This window comes from Anomalospiza imberbis, chromosome 3, assembly GCF_031753505.1.
Source record: "Anomalospiza imberbis isolate Cuckoo-Finch-1a 21T00152 chromosome 3, ASM3175350v1, whole genome shotgun sequence".
Taxonomy (NCBI): Eukaryota; Metazoa; Chordata; class Aves; order Passeriformes; family Viduidae; genus Anomalospiza; species Anomalospiza imberbis.
Window position 1 is genome coordinate 71,050,279 of NC_089683.1, and position 20,909 is coordinate 71,071,187.

At 36.4% G+C, this 20,909-nt stretch overlaps 1 protein-coding gene across 2 annotated transcripts in view; it reads right to left on the reverse strand.

Annotated features, from left to right (window-relative positions):
• MAP3K21 (mitogen-activated protein kinase kinase kinase 21) overlaps positions 1–20,909 on the reverse strand; it is a 40,205-nt gene that overhangs the window by 10,893 nt on the left and 8,403 nt on the right. For both annotated transcript variants that reach the window (XM_068185059.1, XM_068185060.1), the window contains exons 2-5: positions 11,145–11,325; positions 6,003–6,151; positions 5,090–5,265; positions 1,501–1,741 (exon numbers count right to left, since the gene is read on the reverse strand). In XM_068185059.1, coding sequence (XP_068041160.1) covers positions 1,501–1,741; positions 5,090–5,265; positions 6,003–6,151; positions 11,145–11,325 — 747 coding nt within the window. The remainder of the gene's footprint in view (positions 1–1,500; positions 1,742–5,089; positions 5,266–6,002; positions 6,152–11,144; positions 11,326–20,909) is intronic.

The window sequence follows — 20,909 nt, forward strand, 5'->3', positions numbered from 1 at the left end:
TAATCAATACTCATTCCAATGAGATTTGCCTCATTGTTTTTAGCATGTAATTCATATATGCCATAAAAAAGCAGTAACAAAAAGTCACATTTATACATGACAGAAAATCATGACAGTAAACTAAAGAATTACCAATATTTTTAGCACAGTAGTAAAAAAAACCCAACAAATACTGCGGAGGAAAAAATTTATGAAATTAACCTTAATATGACACTCTAATTCTCATCATCAATGCAAATATATTGTACACTATTCTTACAATAGAATTGTCTCAAAGACAAGTTCATCTGGATGATCTTGGTAACAAGGAGCTAACTGCTATTCTGAATGAAAATATTTATTTTATCACTGTTTCAATTTAAATACAAACAGAACTGGAAACAAAGGACCAAATATTCAATTGAAGCTTGCAATCCAGCATAAATCTAACTAAAAGCCATAAATGTACCATGTTTGTCTGGGAGGCTGTAGGGTGCTTTTATCTTATTTGCTCTTATTTTTAAAGTAAGGAAAAATATTTCACTAGTGCTGAAATAGTACTCTAAATAGTACTGCCCTCTTGGTGTCTTTCTATCTACCAGATAGCTACAATTTGGTCAGACTTGTGTTAACACAGCATCAAGTTCTTAATGCATTTGTAATAAACTGTCAGACTTGACCTGGAAGCCACTGAAAGGAAGCCCACCAAACCCAGGATGCCGGTAATGAATTTGAAATAATAATGAAAGCTTTCCAACCATTGGTGAAACCATGAGTTTGTGTAGTGTTATCTGGTGGCAACATTAAAAAGGCACCTCTGAACCAGCCCCTCAGAACTGAAAGACCCACACTGTCTACAAACACGCCTCCTTTGCAAATGGGGCATTTTAACGCATTCATAGGCAGAATGAAATGCTCTAGCACTCAAATTATACTATATTTGTATTCTGAAATCATCATCTGCTGCTATTAATATGTTTTCTTGCAAGAAATAAGGCACTGAAGATTGTAACTACTGTGTTGTACTTGCAACTGCACTAAGTGTGCAGTTTGGACCTACTGCATCTGCACATCCCCAGCCCTCTCGAAGCATTGTTTTTCTGCTCGGTATTTGCAATTTTAGGGCAAACAGCACTAATCATGATAGAAAGTTCTGGCATGCAGTAAAAAGTACCTTCCTGTCTGTACAGAAATAATGATAACAAAAATCTGAACTTTGAACCAGTATTAAATCAAGTGGCTCTCATGCTAGTGACCTTTCCCTCCAAATGGGATGCACTTCTAGCTGAATCATTCTTCCAGATGAAATGAGGATTCATTTCATGAGAATATGGTATGTGAAAGCTTTTCCTTGTGGGAAGGGAGCTATACAATTCTTACCAAACACTTCTGTGCATTACAGTGCAAGAACCTGACAACAAAATAAAATAGTAGCTAACACTGAAAACACGAACCATGGAAGTGAAGAAGCTGGCATATTTAATCATTACATATACAGTGAACTTTTAAAAAATTGCAGACCTGAAGGCAAACTAATTCTGTGTCCATCTTTCAGTTTTAACCGGCTTCTTTTAAACTTCCCCTTCCTCTTCTTTACATTGGGTTTCTCTTGGTTTAACTGGAATATCATGATATTCAGCTCACGCTCCAGTACATCGATCTCGCGTTCCGCTAACTGCTGCTCACGGCGCTTCAGTAATTCTTCTTGAGATTTTTGCTGAAGAGCTGCTCTTGTCAACTCCTCTTCTCGGGATCGAAGCTCCTGAAGACACGATTCACAAAAATAAAACTTAGTAATAACATGAAGGCAGTATTAAAGGACAAAAGAAGTGCACAGTAGGTTGTATTTCCTGATTTATTTTTATGATGCACTATATACATGCAACATGCCCAATCTTCTGCAAGTCCTCCATTCTCAACAAACCAAGACTGTATTCAGAATCAAGCATTACACACATTTCCTTTAAACTAATTAACTTGAGTCACTCCACTTAAAGCAGGTAAGCAGTAGCAATGGGGACAATACATGCAATCAAAGATTATCAGCTAAAAGCCCTGCAGAAAATGCACTTCAAGTATTTCACATGATGAGAAGCTCTTGCACAGCATGAGGGCTGCTATTAGACAGCTCCTACACTTTAACATAAGGCCAATGACCTGACGAATACACAAATTATTGCCTTTATCTTAAATTCTCTAACCTTTCCTGTTTCTCAGCAACGTATTAAGTAGCACTTTTCTATCTAGAAAAACAATCAGTATTACACTGAATAGGGATGAGTGCAATAGGATAAACTAAGTCATAAGACAGCTGTTTCTTAATTAAATCTAGCAGGTATCTCTAACATCAAACAGCTACTAACCACTGAATTACAGCACACAGACTCCCCAGCCACCAGTCTCAGAAAAGTTTTCTTCTTTATTATTTTTTAATTTTGGAAAAGGGAAAGCTTTAGTAAGGAAGCTAGTTAGTTTTTTGGGGTAAATGAATTCCCAAGGCTAAATAACTGTAAACATAGCATTTTAAAATTATCTTAATCTTCAGTTTCTAAAATCTGTTAAAATACATCTGAAATTTAAGGCCTCCCTAAGTTTAGACCTTCCTTAATAGTATGGGGCGTATTACACAGGAGACAGAAGGAACATTTACAGTCTGTATTGCTAATAACATTGTACGGAAAGTATAGGGAAAGGAGAACTAGATGTGACACATACTATATATGTTTCTCATTACTTTTTTTTTCTTCATACTATTGTATAAATTCCAGTTAATTCAACTCAGAAAACTATCATTTGGAACAAAGCTATGCTAGAAGTTCAGGGTATCTAAAAAATTTATTTCTATTTAAAATGAATTTATTTTTACACTACACAATTTCATAATTGAGGTGTTGCTTGGTTTTGTCTTCAGAACTATCTAATTCTGCTCATTGGTTGTATGTTGTATGTCAGAATTCCTTATTCCAGCAATGCTGTATGCCAGAAGAATTCCTTATTTCATACCCTTAAAGAAAAAACTACTTCCTGAACTGTATTATTTCAGTGTTTTCAAATGAGGGGATGTTCAAATGTTCTTGCCAAAAAGACTATGGATGTCAAAAGACAAGTTGGCACTGAAGTAAAATGGTTCAGTGAGAAGTGTCTGCTCTTCACAAAGATACTTTCTGGGATTTTTTGCTGCTATAGCACACATACATTGCTTATCATGGGTTTAAAATTTAAGTGATATGACTGACAAATTTCATATGGTATACTAATTTTGAGTGAGCTTGTCTCAACACAATATTGGAAACCAATTTTTTTTAAAGATATTTAATAACTTAATTTAGAGACTCCTGAAAATCCTCACTTTCCTCCTCCTCTGTCCACACAAAACAGGGCAACCTAAAACAAGGGTTGAAAGCAGAAACTACATTAATTCAGATTTAGAAAAGAGATACTAAAAAGTTTAAACAGAGAAGATACTTATTACTGCATTAGGTACAGTAATAAAGGTGCATTAGGAGACACTGTTGATTTTCCTCCTTTCACAGCCCTCAAATCCAGGTACCATAAAGCTCAGAACAGGCAGAAACTGAGGGCCTGTACTGAAATGGTAGACAGTTTAGAGGAAGTAAAAGCGTTTCCTCAGTGAGAGATTAAGTATTTACTCTTTTCCAAATAAACTAATTAAAACCAAACTTACTGCAATTAGTTAGGCAATGTTTCCACATCACTCTACAATTAAAACACCCATTGTAAGGAAGCTTGGAAAGAATTCTGTATTTCAGTTGCTCAAGAACATTTGTCAAAATAAGATTGTGATCTTCTCTTCGAGTAGGCGTCACCCTCACTCATTTGCAGTAAGCCCTTGAGGAAATTCCTCTAGCTACAGAAGTTCCTCTTTTACAGGAGGAATGAGACTTCATGCAGAGGATTTTTGTATTATTATTATTATTATTATATAAATATTTTATAGACATTACTTTCACTCTAGTAGCTCATAGCAAAATTGATAATATGGCAAATTAAAACCCCTGAATATATGAAAATCTTGTCTAAGTCAAAGTTACATGTTTTCAGCCTTAGAGAAGTATACCTCATTAGGGTAGATGCCTCTGGAGATGCACTTAACTTAGCAGATTAAAAGTAAATTTCATTTTATTTTTTCCCCTCTCTGAGCTTAACTCACTTTTGCACCCAAAATATGACTCTTCTTGTAAACCTTTTCACCTGCTTATTTAATGCTAGATTTGATTTAGTCACATTTTTCTTAGGAAATCTCATACTAGAGTAACGCCTCCAGAAAAACAGAAAATTAACAAAAAACCTGAACAGGAAGGCCTGTTACAATTGCTCCCAGAGTAAAAAGAGGAAAATGGTTGGTTAAGCAGTTGCTGGAGGGGCCAAAAACAGAGTTATGTTCTATGGCAGGTTGAGGCAAGTGAACACAGTAGCTGGTGACCCCACGGCAAGTAAAAAAGGAAGCCTCTACTCTCTGTAGAGGGACTATAACTCAACTGCAAAGGATGAGACCTGACAGGTCCTGAGGCACACAACTCAGCTCTAGCACTCTGTATGCCTACTGCAGGCAGAGCAGACCACACCACATACTTACCCACTTCTGTGAACCAAAATGAAGAGGGAAATGCAGAGGGTAGAAGAAACAGTAGAGAGGAAGTATGTAATAATACTGCAATCTTATAGGTGATCAGTAAATTCTAAAACCACTATGCCGATATTTCAGTACATGTAAAGAAGCCATGGGATACAGTCACATAACAGGATAAAAGGCTTTTCATTCTCATAGCTGAGGAGAATGTTCAACAGCAGTTGAAAATTTGCAGTCATATAGATTAGCTTAAGGGATAAATCCAATTTAACTGATACATGCAAACATACAAGGAAAAAAAGCACATTTTAAAAAAGAGCCTAGAATGCAACATTTACAGATCTACAACCTCTTTTCTTTGGGGAGACAGGTGTGGATATCTTTCTTTTTCAACTGTCTCTATATTTGCATGAGTACACTGGTAAGCAACAATTCAAAAGTTCAAAGTGTGCTGTATCACAAACATGCATAGACACATACCCTTCCTTAACTGCCATGCAACTGGAAAAATCAACTTACTTTTTCCTTGGTCCTCAATTCATTAAATATCTGCTGAATTTCCAATTTCCAGTCATCCTGCATGGAGTGGAAAGACTCTTGAGGCATTTCAGTCATAACTGCCCCTTCAATGGCAGTAAGCTGTTCAAGAATTAAGGCAAACGATGGTCGGATATGAGGGTCCTGCTCCCAGCATTCTAGAATTTATCAAAATCCCGTCAGTTTGTAATAGCACATAGAACTTTTTGAACAACTACGTGAATTTCAAGTTACTTGCAACTGCATTTCAACTTCTAATGTGTTCTCTCTACCTGCAAGGCATCCCCAGCCCTGTCTCAATCTACAGAGGTGACATCTACCTACCTGTATTCAGAGGATTGTTTTTGTATTAATAGTAAATTTTTTTGTCTAGTTTTAGCATCTGATATAGCAAAACTAGCAATATTGTATGGAAAGAATAAACAAAAAGGTAGAAAAAAAATCACTAAACACAAGGAAATAGCCATTAGCAAGCAATGTTTATTTCTCTCTAAAATATTTCCAAAACATTTTTGACACTCATGAAGAAACAATGAAAATTAAAAGGCATTTGCAATTCTTTTCCTTGGGATTTTAATCTTATCTTGTATTAATCCATAGTAGAATCCCATAATTTATGAAAATTAATGCAATTTCAGAGTAGAAAAAATATCTGTGAAATCAGAGCACAAACTGTACTGTTGCTACTGAAAAACTTATATGCAACACCGTAACACTGTATGGCTCCCTCAGAAACACACCCAACTCTCTGTAACACCAGATAGCTGTGTAAAGAAAAGCAAAATACTTGGTACACAGCACACTATCAAATGAGGAACTTATTTGGCAACTCATGATTATTTCATGCCCCCAAAATGTAACTATTTAAATACATAGGAAGAAACAATGTGGATACCTTTCATTAGCTTTGCAAATGGTTCAGGGCAGGTGGATGGAATGGGCAAAGTAAGCTTATTGACAGCTACTCCATAAGCCACAGCGAGGCCATCAATGCCACGGTAAGGAACTTCTCCTGTAAGCAGTTCCCACAGCAACACTCCGTAACTACAAAAGGTAATTTTTAAACAGTTATTTTCTGAGAAAGAAACAAGAACACAAGAAAACACAAACAAGTATCCATCCAACCATGTACTCAAATTCATGAGGATTTTCCAGTCAAAGGTGAATACCTTTAAGTCAGCTCTACTTTTGTCATTGTGCACCTTTCCGGTTATAGTGATCAAGCAAATTGGGTGCAAATTTAAGACTGGCTCGCACTCTTATTCAAAATGTAAGCCTGAAGCCCCTTCTATAGAAATGCTAGTTTCACATATATCTGACTTACAATAGGAAGTCTGAATGACAGGAAAACAAGCAACCTTCTCCCCACAAAAAACAAAAAAAAAAAAAAAAAAAAAAAACAATAAAAAGAAATCCTCAGTAGAGCATTCAGGCCATTCCCCTTTCCAAATATTTCCCAGTAATTTACCTAGAGGGACATATTTTTTCTTTTTTAAATAACAGTAACAGAAATTACAGAAAACTCCCATCTTTATCTGGAATTTGAATTTCTAATCCCATCATCTATATATGAAGGCCAGTGAACTTGTCACTTCCCAAAGAAGATGCGACAAGTTTGAGAAATTATTTCATGCACACACAATGAATTTCTTCATACTAGAAAAAAATCCCACCCACAAAATAAAAAAAAAAAACAACATTATTTTTAGCAAAAGGTGGTGGCATGAAGAGATCTTTTCTCAGAGTCAGGAACAGAAATCAAGAATCACGGGAATTCCTATTACCAGTAACAATAACCATAAGAACTTCTGCAATGCTCCCCACTCAAAGAAGAGCCGGGTGTTGCTTTTACCTTTTTTGGGTCTGTATGCCCAATGCTTGGCTTGTTCAAATTACTCAAGCCCCTACAAAGGGCAGGGACGGCACACTGGCGGCTGTGGCTCCAGAGCTCCTATTCTGCCACCACTGAAATGGACAGCTTTCACAGTCATTTTTGTGGAAGTGGGAATTATTCCTTTCAGAATGTTAGCCTAAAGTGGACTTTATGACTGGATTGGTTTTTGTTCCTTCCTTCATCCCCCACGCCCCCTCCACTTCTCTTCCTGCCAGGGAACCACTACCTGTAGAACAAGGATACAAAGGATAACCTATTGCTGCTTTTGAAAAATAAAGTAAGCAGGCAAAGGAAAAAACAATACAAACTACCGCTCTTGCCCCTTCATTCCAAGTGTGCCAAGAAGCCACCTGCAAGTTTTGCAGGACTAGACTGAACTCTACAACACGAGAAGAAAAGCATTCTGCACTGGGGAAGTGAGGACTATGCACTCCTTAGGACTAGAAATGACACCTCAAGTGGAGGTGTCAGATGTGACAGGGAGAAGAACACATATCGGTTAAGGTTTTCCATTGATATCTGCTTAATAAGAAGAAGTCAGTCAGCATTATGTAACACCTTACAGCATCACTTTAATAAATAATAAAACAGCAAACTACACAATATCAGCAGTACTTTGTTATCTATGGTCTGTTTGTCTGACAATTTTTGCATCTCATAAAATCTTAAAAACTAATGAATTTACAGTGCTAACACTTCATCAAAAGCTGAAGAAAACAGTCTGCACCTGCGTCCAATAGAAAAAGGAATTTAAAAAGTCTTGAGCTTCTTAATAATTTCCTCCTGATTTTTCTGGCCTAATTTCTGCATTTGTTTGTATACTCAAAGAAGGTTAAAATAATTAATTCCAATTAGTTTTAAAACAGTGGTATTCTGACCATATTGAATACAACACTTCCTGTGGTACATACACATTTTATACCTGATGGAGGAATTCTCCTAAACTACGGCTCATGTGTGTCTTTGGAGAAAGCATAAAAAACTCCCCATCTCTCAGCAAGCACAGACTGTTCTAAATTCAAGTAATTCCCTTGTTCAGACTATTCCATGCATATTTTAGCATGAACTCTGAAGATAAGCAAAATATTAAATTTAACTAAGAAGAAGTCACCTTTTATAAAAAAGTTGTCACACTATCAGCTTTAGTTATATTTACAATTCAAGCCTTTAATCTTAAAGAGCTCTCAACAATGCCAAGAAGGTGGTTGCAAAGTTTTAAACAGACAATACAGTAACAGCCTTTTAATGAAAGCAGTCTTAATGTCAAGTACCAAGAGCCAGCACTATGGTGGGGAAAAACTGTAAGGAGGAAGTCTAAAGACATTATGTTCTTGATAGCTGGAGTTTTTAACTACTTCAGCATAGCAGTTTTTAACTACTATTAGGGAGGTACTAATCTGCCATTATCTAGGAAAACAACTACTTGTTAACTGTCTCAGTTACACAAGTAGCTACTTAGTGTATTAAATTTCACCAGCTCTGGTACAATTGTCTTATGCACACAGCCTGAGCTTCTAAGAAACAGCTTTTCTTTAAAGAGCAAAAGCCATGTCCCTTTCCATCACCAGCAAAAGGCAAAGCCACAACCATGTAATTGAAATACATATTTCTAAACCACAAAAATGAATACACCTCCAAAAATATGTTAAATATTTTATTAAAATTATTTTTCCTTCAATCAAATGTGATTTAACCCTTACTGCATCTCACTCCAGTGAAAACTTGCTGATTTTACATATTTTAGGAGCTGAAAGTCTGTAGGTAAGGTTCTCGAAGCTTATTTTACTCTACAATCCATCTTCTAGAGCAGAGGTTACTAGGATTCACTGCTAGGTGAATTGCTTCAAATTTATACAAATGTTCCAGGCAAGAGCAATTACTAATTCTGCTGTACAGTAGATGCTTCCTGGCTTTGCCAAGGGCTTGTACAACCAGGACACACATTACTCTAAAGACCACTACTGAAGCACACCATCAGCACTTGGAAACCTGTAGGCATATTTGGACTTTCAGGCTCCACACAAAACCAATACTGACACACCACTCAGAAATGTGTGATGATTGACAGAAGGGCAGGGTTGGAACAGCAGAATTCTTGTTTGGGAATTTGGAAGCATGTGTCAGAGTAAAATAAATACAGTAGTTGAAGCTCTGGTCTGGAAAGCAAAAGGATACACGTGCAGGGCCTGGAAAGCACTAGTTCTGCTATCTAGGATGACACCTGAGAACATACAGCCTGGAAGGCTCTGCATGAAAATACTCCCACAACATTTCTGAGCACTGGCAGATTCTGGAAGACTAGCTGGAAGTGTAAGTTGCCTCAACTTGTGCAGCCTCAATTGCTCTTTTTTTGCCTAATCAGAGGTCTGCAGATTTCATTCAGAGCCTCAGCACGCAGTATGTGTAACTGAGGTTTTGAAATTTGCTGAAACATACTGTGTTTTTGTCTTACAGAGACCCATATACTTAAATTGGTAAACTGAAGGCTTTTTAAAACAAAAACCACTCCTGTAACCAGGATATTCTTTATTTGCTTTTCTTTTAAAGAAAGAGTAAAGATAAGCAACAGAATAGATCAAGATGCAGTGAGGAGAAAATGTTTAGAAGCTAAGAAGGTCTAAACTATACTGCAAAAACACAGCCTTTCTACTTAAAAACCTCTCCTGTTAGACTTCCATCATTGAACTAAATACTTACATTTTTACAAGAGAGGCGTGCAGAAGAGAAGGCGAAGAAGAGAAATACTGTAGGTTCCAAAAATGTAAACTAATGTTGCAGCAGAATATAAAATAATTGCACCAAAGCATACCCCCTCAGATACCTAAAATCACAGCAACAAGACTGGACAGGACCTGTAATTAAGCATGGAATACAGCTGATTAGGGAAACGCCTACACCCAACCTCCATCCCGCAAAAGAAAAAAAAAATAAGAAAAAAGTAAGAAAGAATGGAAAAAAATAGATTGAGGCCAAAGATGCTTCCCAACTGGGCATCAACTGAGACTAATACAAATAAAATTGGTTCCAGAGACAAGACAAATGTGTGTCACAAAACAGCAGTGCAGATACAGAATCATCATGAGAATACCAAAAGTATTACTTCATGCTGTAGAATATCATGCATTTAAGCAAAACAGGACCCTATTTAAGAATTACACAATACAGAACATGCATAAAGCAGCAGAAGAAAACAGATGAAAGTCCTCCCCTCCTTCCCCAAATAGCTATCTTGGACCCTTCAGAGCAAACATATCAAAAAGAAAGGAAATGCAGACTTTTCAAGGTGGGGCACAGCAGCTTTTAGAGCCTATTGTGCAATCACTGCTTTTCTGCACTCACAAAACAGAACTAAATTAAAACTGAAGTTTAAATTACCTTTCTACAGTACATGTATCCCACATAACACCACTCAAAAATAGCATCGGTAGTGAGAGCCATATTATTTATATTATCCACAATAACATCTTAAACGAGAAATTCACAAATTTAACACAGGGCATTTCCCACCTTTAAAATTAGAGAGCAAGTAAAAACAAATTTGTGCTGAATACACTCTCCTTAATCCAGCTACTGGAAGCAAAATCTCTGTAAATGTAGAAGCTTCAACCCAGTATTAACTTTTATACACAATCACATTCCAGATTCCTAAAACCAGCACTAATTCAAGTTAAAACCTGGCAAAGTTCTGGTTTGCACATTATTATTATTTATCAGGCATATAAGGCAAGAATTGGTTGGTCCCATTTTTAAACAGACTGAGAGTTTTCAGACATTTAATATGAAATAAACCTACCAAATCAATCCAGATCTATCATACATTAATGTATCAAGAGCACAAAGTTACTAAGACTCCAGAGAAATACTTGGGTATGTTAGCCAACTAATATTTTAATGGTTTCTCTTAATGAGAACTTGCTTTAAAAAAAATATTCTTTATTTTCCCTCCTCCTCCCCCAGTTTGTAAGTAATGGATAATAAATTGTATAACAACTGAAGTAGATATTTTAAAATGCATTTGGTCTTAGAAGAGCTAAGCTAGCCATATGTAGAGGCAATAACCTAGCAAACCACCAAAAAATAATTCTGTCAAAACCCTTAACACAGTTCCACTGAACATGGCCTTCAGCAGAAAAAACTTCTTACCTCCAAATATCACTTCCTTTAGAAAACATGGAGGACTTGATAACTTCTGGAGCCATCCATGCATAAGTTCCTGCTGCACTCATTTTGGTTGTTCTGTGCCACTCTCTAGCCAGACCAAAGTCTGTAATCTTCAGAGTTTTATTACAAATGTCATCATGCTCCATCTTCTCTAGCAGTAAAACTGCAAAAGATTGAGTTTGTAAATTAATGCAATGGCAACAAAAATATACATTTCTGTTACTAATTTCACACACAACTTGTATTGCACAGATAATTGTATACTTTTAGTGTTGAGAAAATATTATTGCAATTTTTATTTGCATGAAAATATTTTTTGATAATTTTAAGCTATTCCAAACTATAGAACCAAGAAAGACCTACAGCGTCATGAGCTTTTTATGCAACTGTAGGAGCATATATTAAATTAGTACAAGAAATACACTTGGAAAGATGGAAAGTAAATCAGATCATTTAAGAAAGCCCAGAATCCTAATATGCCAGATGATGACAGACTGCCAGAAAATTATCCACTTTGCAACCAGATTCTGGAATAATAAAAACAGCAGCAGAAGTAAACCAAAACCAAATGTTAAGAATTCTTATAAAAGACTGATAAAACAAAGCAGCATTATGTCACCGTATAAAATTCTTAATAGCGCACTCCATCCTGGCTCCTACTCATTTTTGAAAGCATGTAGCAACTGAAAGAGGTGCGGGGAAGAACACAAGCAGGGTATTCAAAACAAAATAATCACAGCTACAAGGAATGGTTAATAGACAAGCAGCCATTTCCTAGCCTTCCCCTAGGAAAAGAAACATTTACAAACAAAAACCTAAATAACAATGCCTTGTTATTGAAGAAAACTAGAGGTAATAATTGTTCAAAGTTTCTCACTACAAGAAATGGACACCATTGGGTAAAACTAGCAGATGAGACTCAAACACGTGTCAGTCGTTCACATAACACATAGGTGAACTTTGCAACAAGATTCTGAACTTTGGAATTCTTGGCATGGTATGTGAATATTATTATTTAACATAGATTTAAAAAGCATCTTCACAAATTCACAGAAGTAGACTTGATATAGGGAATTTATATCAAAAAAGTAGGTTTATTTTCATGAAATCCCTGGACCACAAATCAGAACAAAGTTGGGAAACTATATGCCAGGGAAATTAGTTTGCCTTAGGAGTCCCCAGCTGGCAACAGGCCACTGGACTCATATCCAGTCCCTTTTATGTTATACACACTGCACCTTCAGAAATGTTAAAGACTAAGTTATCCTTTTTATGCTGTTGCATCCCACAGTGCCTGACTTGTTCAATGAGACAACATTATTGACAGAGTTGTAGCACCTCTTCAGGAAACAGTGTTACAAGAAGAGAACTGCGTAATTCTCAGTTCTCTTGAACTCCCTCACAAGGAGGGATACAACAGATGGAAAGGAATCATTTTAACACACCATAATTTAAATTCCATATTCAGTTCCTCTGTCACTGTTTGAGAGCAGCTGTCAGTTTTAACTTTCTGTTAAAATAATCTCCTGGGACAAAGACCAAAAATTAAATTAGAAGCATAAACGTGTGGTTTCTAGCTGTATGTAGAGCAAAACACAGTACAGGAAACCCAGTAACAAAAAAAGCAGGCAAAGACTTCCCCTCCTTTACAGAAGAAAAACTGATGACCTCGCACTTGCAATTGAAAGATACAATTCTTACTGGTAGAGATTAACTCTTACAAATATTTCAAAAATTACATCAAATCCAGATAAAAGGAAGAGAACCCACATTCCATTTTCAATAAGCTTCTTAACAGAGCAAGAGAAATGAAGGCCAAAATGGTACAGACAAACCAAGACCTCACCAATGAGAACCACCAGAACAGGTTAAATTCATGCAAGTCCTTATACTTTTATACTTGAATCAAAGACCTATTGTTTGCTGTTCCATTTCAAACATGTTCAGCAGAATTCCTGACATTCCTTGTCAGTCAATGTGACCGAAACCAAAAACAGTCAGTCTTGCAAAAGGTAATAACTGGCATGTGACCAAGTTTCATCCTACAAAGGGACAACATTTCTTAGCAGTTCAAACTTCCCTTTCCGGCTGGTAGCCAGGCAAACAATACCACACACACATTACTTAGCAGCTGGGCAGTAAAAATGCTCAGCATAGCTGAGTAGCACTCTGTGAGAGCTTACCTTGGAGTAGCTTAGCAACCTTTACTATAGCATCCTTCTGCCTCTTCCATAGCTTCCTGGCCCTTGCTGGCTGCTAACCTGGGAGAAGCTATTTTACAACCACCAGTTTGCCCTGTTTACTCAGCATCCCCCTTGTTTCTTTTCCAAACCTTTAAATTGTCTTTTCTGGCTCCAATATACATGGCAATGTTAAGTTTAACACTTTTGGTTTTACTTCAATGTTTTTCAGACTTTTTATTTTCCACGAAGAATCAAGTTCATACTTACATTCTACCTTTGCTCCTGGCAAGCACAGCCCAAAATATTTAGATGTGCAAAGACTATTTGAAAATAAAACCCACCAACAACCACAGATTAGATTAGGTATGCAGAAATGCAGGAAAATCCTATGTGCTTACTTATTTACAAGTAAGTAGGACATAGGATAAAGATATTTATCTAACTCCTTATTTATTTTTACATAAGCAAAACCATATACAATGTTTCTGAATGATTCAAAATCGAAGGAGATTAAGTTTGGTCCAAATGTAAAACTCTACCTTGGCTCCTTACCCAAATATTCCAGCCAGAAATAAAAAAAATGACCAAGCAGTTTAAGGTTGCTTATGATTTCTACCTGCAACACCATTTTCAACTAAATTCTGAGTTATTACATCTCTCTTTGTGACTCTACCTTTCAGCAATGAGATCAAGGAGAAAGCAAATCTGTTAACATCACAAAGCAAAGGTTTGGGTGACAAATAACAGGCACTCCTTGAATATATGAGACAATACGTGCCCAGAAATATTTACAGCAGGGCAACAAAGAGATGTTATTTTCAATAATTCCTGAAATATAAATCAGCAAGTTAAAGATAAAAGCCAGGTAAGTCAGAGAGAAAAATAAAGTGCTATGCAGTAAACTGGCATTAAAAGGGGTAGATAAGCTATCTTGGAATCATAAAGCTTGGAAAAAATCTCCAAGTTCATCAGGTCCAACCTTTGGCCAAACAGCACCATGTCAACTAAACCTTAGCACGAAGTACCACATCCATTCGTTTCTGGAACATTTGCAGAGATGGTGACTCCAACACCTCCCTGGGCAGCACAGTCAGTCAGAAGGTAGTGCCCACTCTAAGAAAGAACAGACCTTCATACTAAAAAAATATGCAGATTTGCATAAGATCAATCATAAAATCTATAGCTATAAAGAAGAGATGAAGGAAGAAGAAATGCCTGGCTGTTCTGACTAACAGAAAACTAGCAAGCTACATGTAGCTGTGCAAGTAGTTCATTCAATTCTAAAATACACTAAAGAAGGCTTAGTTCAGTAGAAACAGGGAGGTATCAATATAATTTTACAAAGCATAACACCTCATGAAATATTGAATGACTAAACCTGCACATGCATGTCCAACAACAAGAACTGAAGCAGACATAGAAAATAGAATAGTTAGGATCTAGTAATGTCTTTTATATAGGTAAAAATCAGAAGAGCTTGTCCTTTTTGCTAGCCTAAACAAAGGTTTAGAGAAGTTATGACAACAGAAGTTACCCGTACCTAACAATAGAATGCAGTCCTACAGTACTGGTGCTCTTAACAACAAAATATTTTCCTAGGTGCTCTGGCTGGTCCAGTTCTTACAGGTACACTTCTGATTAAACTCAGTTCTAGACCTGCAGTTAGCAGGGTAGGGAATTTTATTGTCTATTTTCTCCCATCCCCATTTCAGACATCCTTTGCAGTGTAATACAGAGTTCACTCCTCAAAAAAAGTATCAAGATCCAACACACATTCCTGTTAAATCTAATGGTCCCTGAAACAATATTGCCATTAATCTTTCTTCCTTTCTGCACTATCATTGTTACAGCTGGAATATTTTTCTACTGATTTTATGTCACAATGCAAATATTTAATGGTATAACACTATGCAGGTAAGATGTTTTCCACACTTTTAGAAACCAAAATCTAACACTTTGCCATGGAGCTAGCCAGTACTTCCTAAGTCTGTGTTCCTCTAATTAGAACTGACCTAGCAACAATTCTTTGCCACACCACTACTGTTTCCATGCAAAGTGTTCTTAGTCAAGAAAAGCACAGAAATTGTGCTTGAAAAGGAGGCACGAGCCCCAGGAAAATCCTCCTCAAATGCTCCCAGTTGCCACTCCTTTTCCTGTGCCATTCCCATCCCATCAGTCCCATCTCCAAACTCTCCACACAGGCAATAAAGCTCTTTTTAATGTGAGCAGAAGCTGAAATATGCATAAAGTAGCAGACCAAGTCTGGCCAGAGTTGAACAAGAACTGCATTCTCTGTGCTTTTGAACTTGGGTTGAAATTTTATTGGGGAAAAGGAAAAAGTAAGCAAGAGCCTACATATAGACCGATAAGCCTGAAATAATAGAACACGGCACATCTAGACAAAGCAGATTCCTGGGGGCGCAGGTCTGGCAAACTCAAGTACAGAACGACACCCCCACTGCTACTTTCAAGACTAAGCTGAAAGCCTGGACAAGAAACAGAAGTACTAATTTAAATTGAAGGACTTTGTTTAAAGCATAATTCTAAATAAAAGGCTCACATTCCTGCCTCAGCTTCTCTCTTTTTTATTAGTTAAAATTCACATAATTTAAGAAACAGTATTTACAGCAAGCCTGAGGGAGGCCTGGACAAACATTTTAGGCAGGACATCTAGGAAACCTATACCTAGAACTAAGGTCTTCAATGCTACTCTTTTAATGCAGGTTATTTCCAACGGTGTTAGTTTTCTTTTTGGTTCCAAGTACGTATAGACTGTATTTATCCAAACTTATCTAGCCAAAGTCCCCATTTAAGACAACACTTCAGTTGAAATTTTTTTTAATCCAAAGACTTCATACAGTTAAAGTCAGTTTTATTGCATGAACAATGCGTTCCAGTGTTTTCAGATGACTTTTTTCAGTTACCACACATATAAAATGATTAACAAGATATTCTGAGAGAAGCCAAAGAAAAGGATTTAACACCTTTTCGGTAGTTCAAATGTACTGAATTCAAACTGCCTTCTAATACTTAAAAAAAAAATCCTGAAATATTGAAGTCCATTCTATCCCACCTATCATCTTTGTACTTTCTATTACACCCTCTTTATATTACCTATTTTGTTAGTACTAAAAATAAAACATTAAGCAACTTATTTTCCCACGATAGTCAATTGCTACCAACCATTTCTTGCTACTTTATCTACAGTTTGCTAAACAGGTGACTATCATGGGCTTTGCAAATATAAGCTATTTAATACCGCAGCTATTTAAGTTACTATGATTACAGGTAAGAATGCCTACATATCCACTACATTTACCACCACTGATAAAGTCATTCTTAGAGAATACTATAAAGGAAAGAAAGTCGTTATGCTGTACAACTCAATTTGCAAATAGAGATTGTCCAGACAATGCTGCTACTGTCTTTCTTCCCCCTGCACTCAGCCAGTTCCCTCTCCAACTGTTTGCAAGCAAATCTGGTTCCTGTTTGTTCACTAAATCAACATGCAACAAAACCAGCAGGGTGACCCCTGCATCTTTACCTGGAGACTAACAGGCAGAAAAAAAACCTTATTAAATGTTGTATATTCAATTAATGAAACACAATACCTTGTCCATATTAAGAGACCTACCTCCATCATTTGGAACTGTTATTTGGCTCCAATTATAATGGGAAATTAAAATGCCAACATTGCTTATAGAAGCCATATCCAGATTTTAAACTGTACATTAAGTATCATAGTGCAAAAAATTAGGTGTGCAAACCACAAATTAAATATCTCAGTGAGAACATTAACAGATCAGAAACTCTTCTGTATATACAGAAGATTATATTTTTGCCTATGCAGCACTGCTTTTTAAATACATTCCTTTTCTCCCATGGGTTCTCAGGATGGGTTCTGCTATCTCTGTAGCTACTATCTGTCAGATTGTGATGGTCTCACCAGATTAAGTTCAGAGGTCACCATCAGCAAGGGAATTTTATCCTTTAAACACTGATTACACATAAAGGAGACTTTATTCTATGGATACCGTGCTCTTCTATTATCTATGTAATTTAACAGACGGCATACAACCAGTTCTTAATTTTCACACTAAACTGAAAGGAACAGTTTGTACTTATATGCATTTGTCTAAAAATATCCAGATTAAAAAAAAATCCAAAACAACCAACAACCCAAGAAATGTACCTCAAAGGAGCCAACATATACTAAAAGAAAAAAAAAATCCTGAACAAAGTGTTCCCAGTTGGAAAGCCAAAACAAGACAAGACTTGACACAAAAAGTCCTCGACATCATGAATTGACAAATACACACCAACCTCATAAGAAAAGCACTACATATCCTACATCTCACTGTAGGATATGTGGGAAAAGAAAAGCACAAAGGATAAGAATGACTAGGAGTCACCTGCCTTCTGAAGAAAATGGAGGGAGAAGGAAAGAGAGGAAAAGGGACAAGAGATTTCAACAGCTCCAACACAGCTTGCGTCACCATTTTTTGCTTCCCCTTCACTTCTTTAATAGCTATTATTAAAGCAACTTTGGGCAAATGGAAACTTGAGAGAAAGAAGCAGTTTTAACAAGTTATTGGCACAGACTACAGATGCGGCAAGTTATTTTACTGCATGCCATTTGTGCTTCACTTGCTCTTCAGATAGGTCTGTAATGCAAAACAGAAATTTCTATTGTGCTGTAAGAGAAGTACTAGAGGTAACAAGCATTTGTAATTAAACATTCAAATAAATGTAATTTAAATACTAGATCAGCAGTAAATTCTGAAAATTTAGGATTTGGATAATACATCAGCAAAAAATCAAAAGCAGACCGGACACCAAACATTCTCAAGTTCTCTTTAATAAAATATTGAACTTAACTCTCCTATTTAAAAACTAAATTTAAGAAAAAACAACCTCATTAAAGCAATTCCTCCATAATTTCACAATTACATGGAAGTCAATCAATACTGAAAACTTAGCTTTAAAACTCAAAACACTCAGTTGTGTTCTATCTACCAGGAATTTCCTCACTTATTTGAAACAGCATAAAAAGTCTTTGTCAATATGTAACATATCAGGTACAGTTTCCTCCAGGAGAAACTTGGAGAAAACATTAATTTCCTGCCTAACCCAAATTTAAGACCTGGCCATTCCCTAAATCAATATGTGTCATACAGCATACAGGCAGTGCAGATGAAGTTTATAATCTCACAAATGGCATCCAGGGGCAAGAGCTGACAGAGGTTACCTTCCTTCAGAACTAACAATTTAAGTTATCTATCATTAGTCAAATCACCTTTTCAGTATTTCGTTTTGAAGCTATGAATATTTCATCCAAATCTGGCTTGGATTTATAGTTATATTTCTGAAGTCAATAGAACATGACTCAATGCAGTTTGATATTTCAAGCTAATCAGAAGAATACACAGCTTCTGAGTACACGGAAGTATTTACATAGTTGGCATACTTTTCCTGATCATAACACATTACACTCCACAATTACGAACTTCCTTGTTGCTTTATTTTTTGTAACTTATCTCAAAGGTGCATTTGATGTGTTAAAATTAGAATATTTAATATTAAAAAAAGTCACATCAAAATGATCAAAATGAAATAAAGTTTAATAGAAATACATAGATACATACCTAAAAATTAAAAAGACATTCTATTTTCAAAGGTGACTTACTAGCAAAGCTGAAGTAAAGAGGTGTAGTTTGATGTCACAACCAAGACAGTAAGAGCCTGCTGCCACTGAAACACTTACCTTAACCTCCTCTTCATTTATAGCCCCTCACCCTCTACAGCTTTTTCCCCCCAGACTGAGTCTAGCAGCTGGGTAGTCTTGGGAGACTCAACCAGCCAGATAGCTCAGCAGAAAATGAAGCCTGCAAATAAACCAGCTTAGAGTAGCTTCCTGCTGAATCTCTCCGAAGTTTTAACCTGACCTACTGACCACACAGGCAGAGACTGAGATGTGTAGATTCTGCTGACAGGTGGAAGGGGGAGAAGCTGCCTGGAGGTGGCTGGGGCAGCCTCCTCATGTATCTAATAGCTGCCCGATGAACCCACTGTGGCACCTGTTGCAACAAGTGGGAAGTCAAGCAATAGAAACAGGTCAACTCTTTTACATGTAGTTTTAGTCAGAGATTTAAAGATAGGATCCAGCTTTGCTACGTTTTTTTTTTCCCATTATAAAATCCCCTTTGACGAAATCTACTCTTGGAAAGAACCCATTAAATAAACCAAAACCAACTCCTGGGTCCCTTTGAAGATGCCAACTACTATGAATCCAAATTCTGGTTGTAGATATTTAGTCAGGTTTAGTCATTAAGTTCTGTTAGAATTTCATCAGTTAACAGGAAAACCTGCTAACACAATTTCTATGAGGAATCTTAATAGGTTACAATTTATAAAGCATTTTTAGGTTGTCAGTTTCTTTTATAAAGAATATTTGAAAGAGTCTTGCTGTTTTAACAAAAAATAAAAAAGCCAAACAACCTGTTACCCACCAAACAAAGCAGAAAAAAAAACCAGACCATTTTTGAGTCCACTTTTTTTTTTTAAATACAAAACTTGGGAGGAAAAAAAAATCCCATCAAAATAGATTCTGTGGGGTAGGATTCCTGCATTCCATCCTTGCAGTTTCTTCATTACCCTCTCAGGGCTGTGCATTTTCAAGAACAGCAAAGTTCTTGAAAGAAAGAAAACACTTATTTTGAAATGAGAACTCTACAAACTTCCCAGTGCTGTCCTCTTGAGAAGAGAAAATGAAAGGGAAGGCTGATTGTTTGTCTCAATAGCATAACATTAAGCAATGAGTTAAAAAGTACAATATTTTTCCTTTCTACATAATACAGGAGGAAATAAAAGCAATTAACTTCAGGAAGAACAGTGGCATCTAATCCTAATAGAAAAGAAAATCACAAAACTGTCTGAACATTTAGAACTAAAATATAAACAGTTCCAAGGGTTAACTTGTCCCATAATGAACCACAGCAATGAAGCATTTACTCCTACATTTCTGAGAGGGAGGGCCGACTTATCAGCTCTGAGTTAATAGTACACCTGCCAAAACACAGATTTTAGTCACTATGAAGAGAACAAAGAATGATTATGTAGCCAACACTGGCATGTCTAGGACTGATTTAACTGGAGCTATGACCCCCATCCTACACAAAAAAAGGTTAAAGCTGGCAAGAAGCTCCAAGAAGGAAGAACACTTCTGTGGTGACATTATACAAATATGTAATTTTTCTGACTTACCATATTTAATCCATGAATTTAACATGCAGTAAGAGGGCTAAAATTTAAACATCCACTTATTTTCAGTGACTGGATTGAGGTAGGCTCTTAGTAACATTTGGTCAAGCAAGGTAAAAATGATGAAATGTAGTTTAAAGCTGTCAGTCCAGGAATGTACATTACACCAGTTGATATTTTTGTACTGTGAATATATACAGCCAAGTAATTTGGTATTTATCTGTTTGTAGCTATATAATCTGTATTTATGTTTACTTAATGCCCTAATTTTGCTTCTAATAAACAAAGAAATACCAAAGCTCAA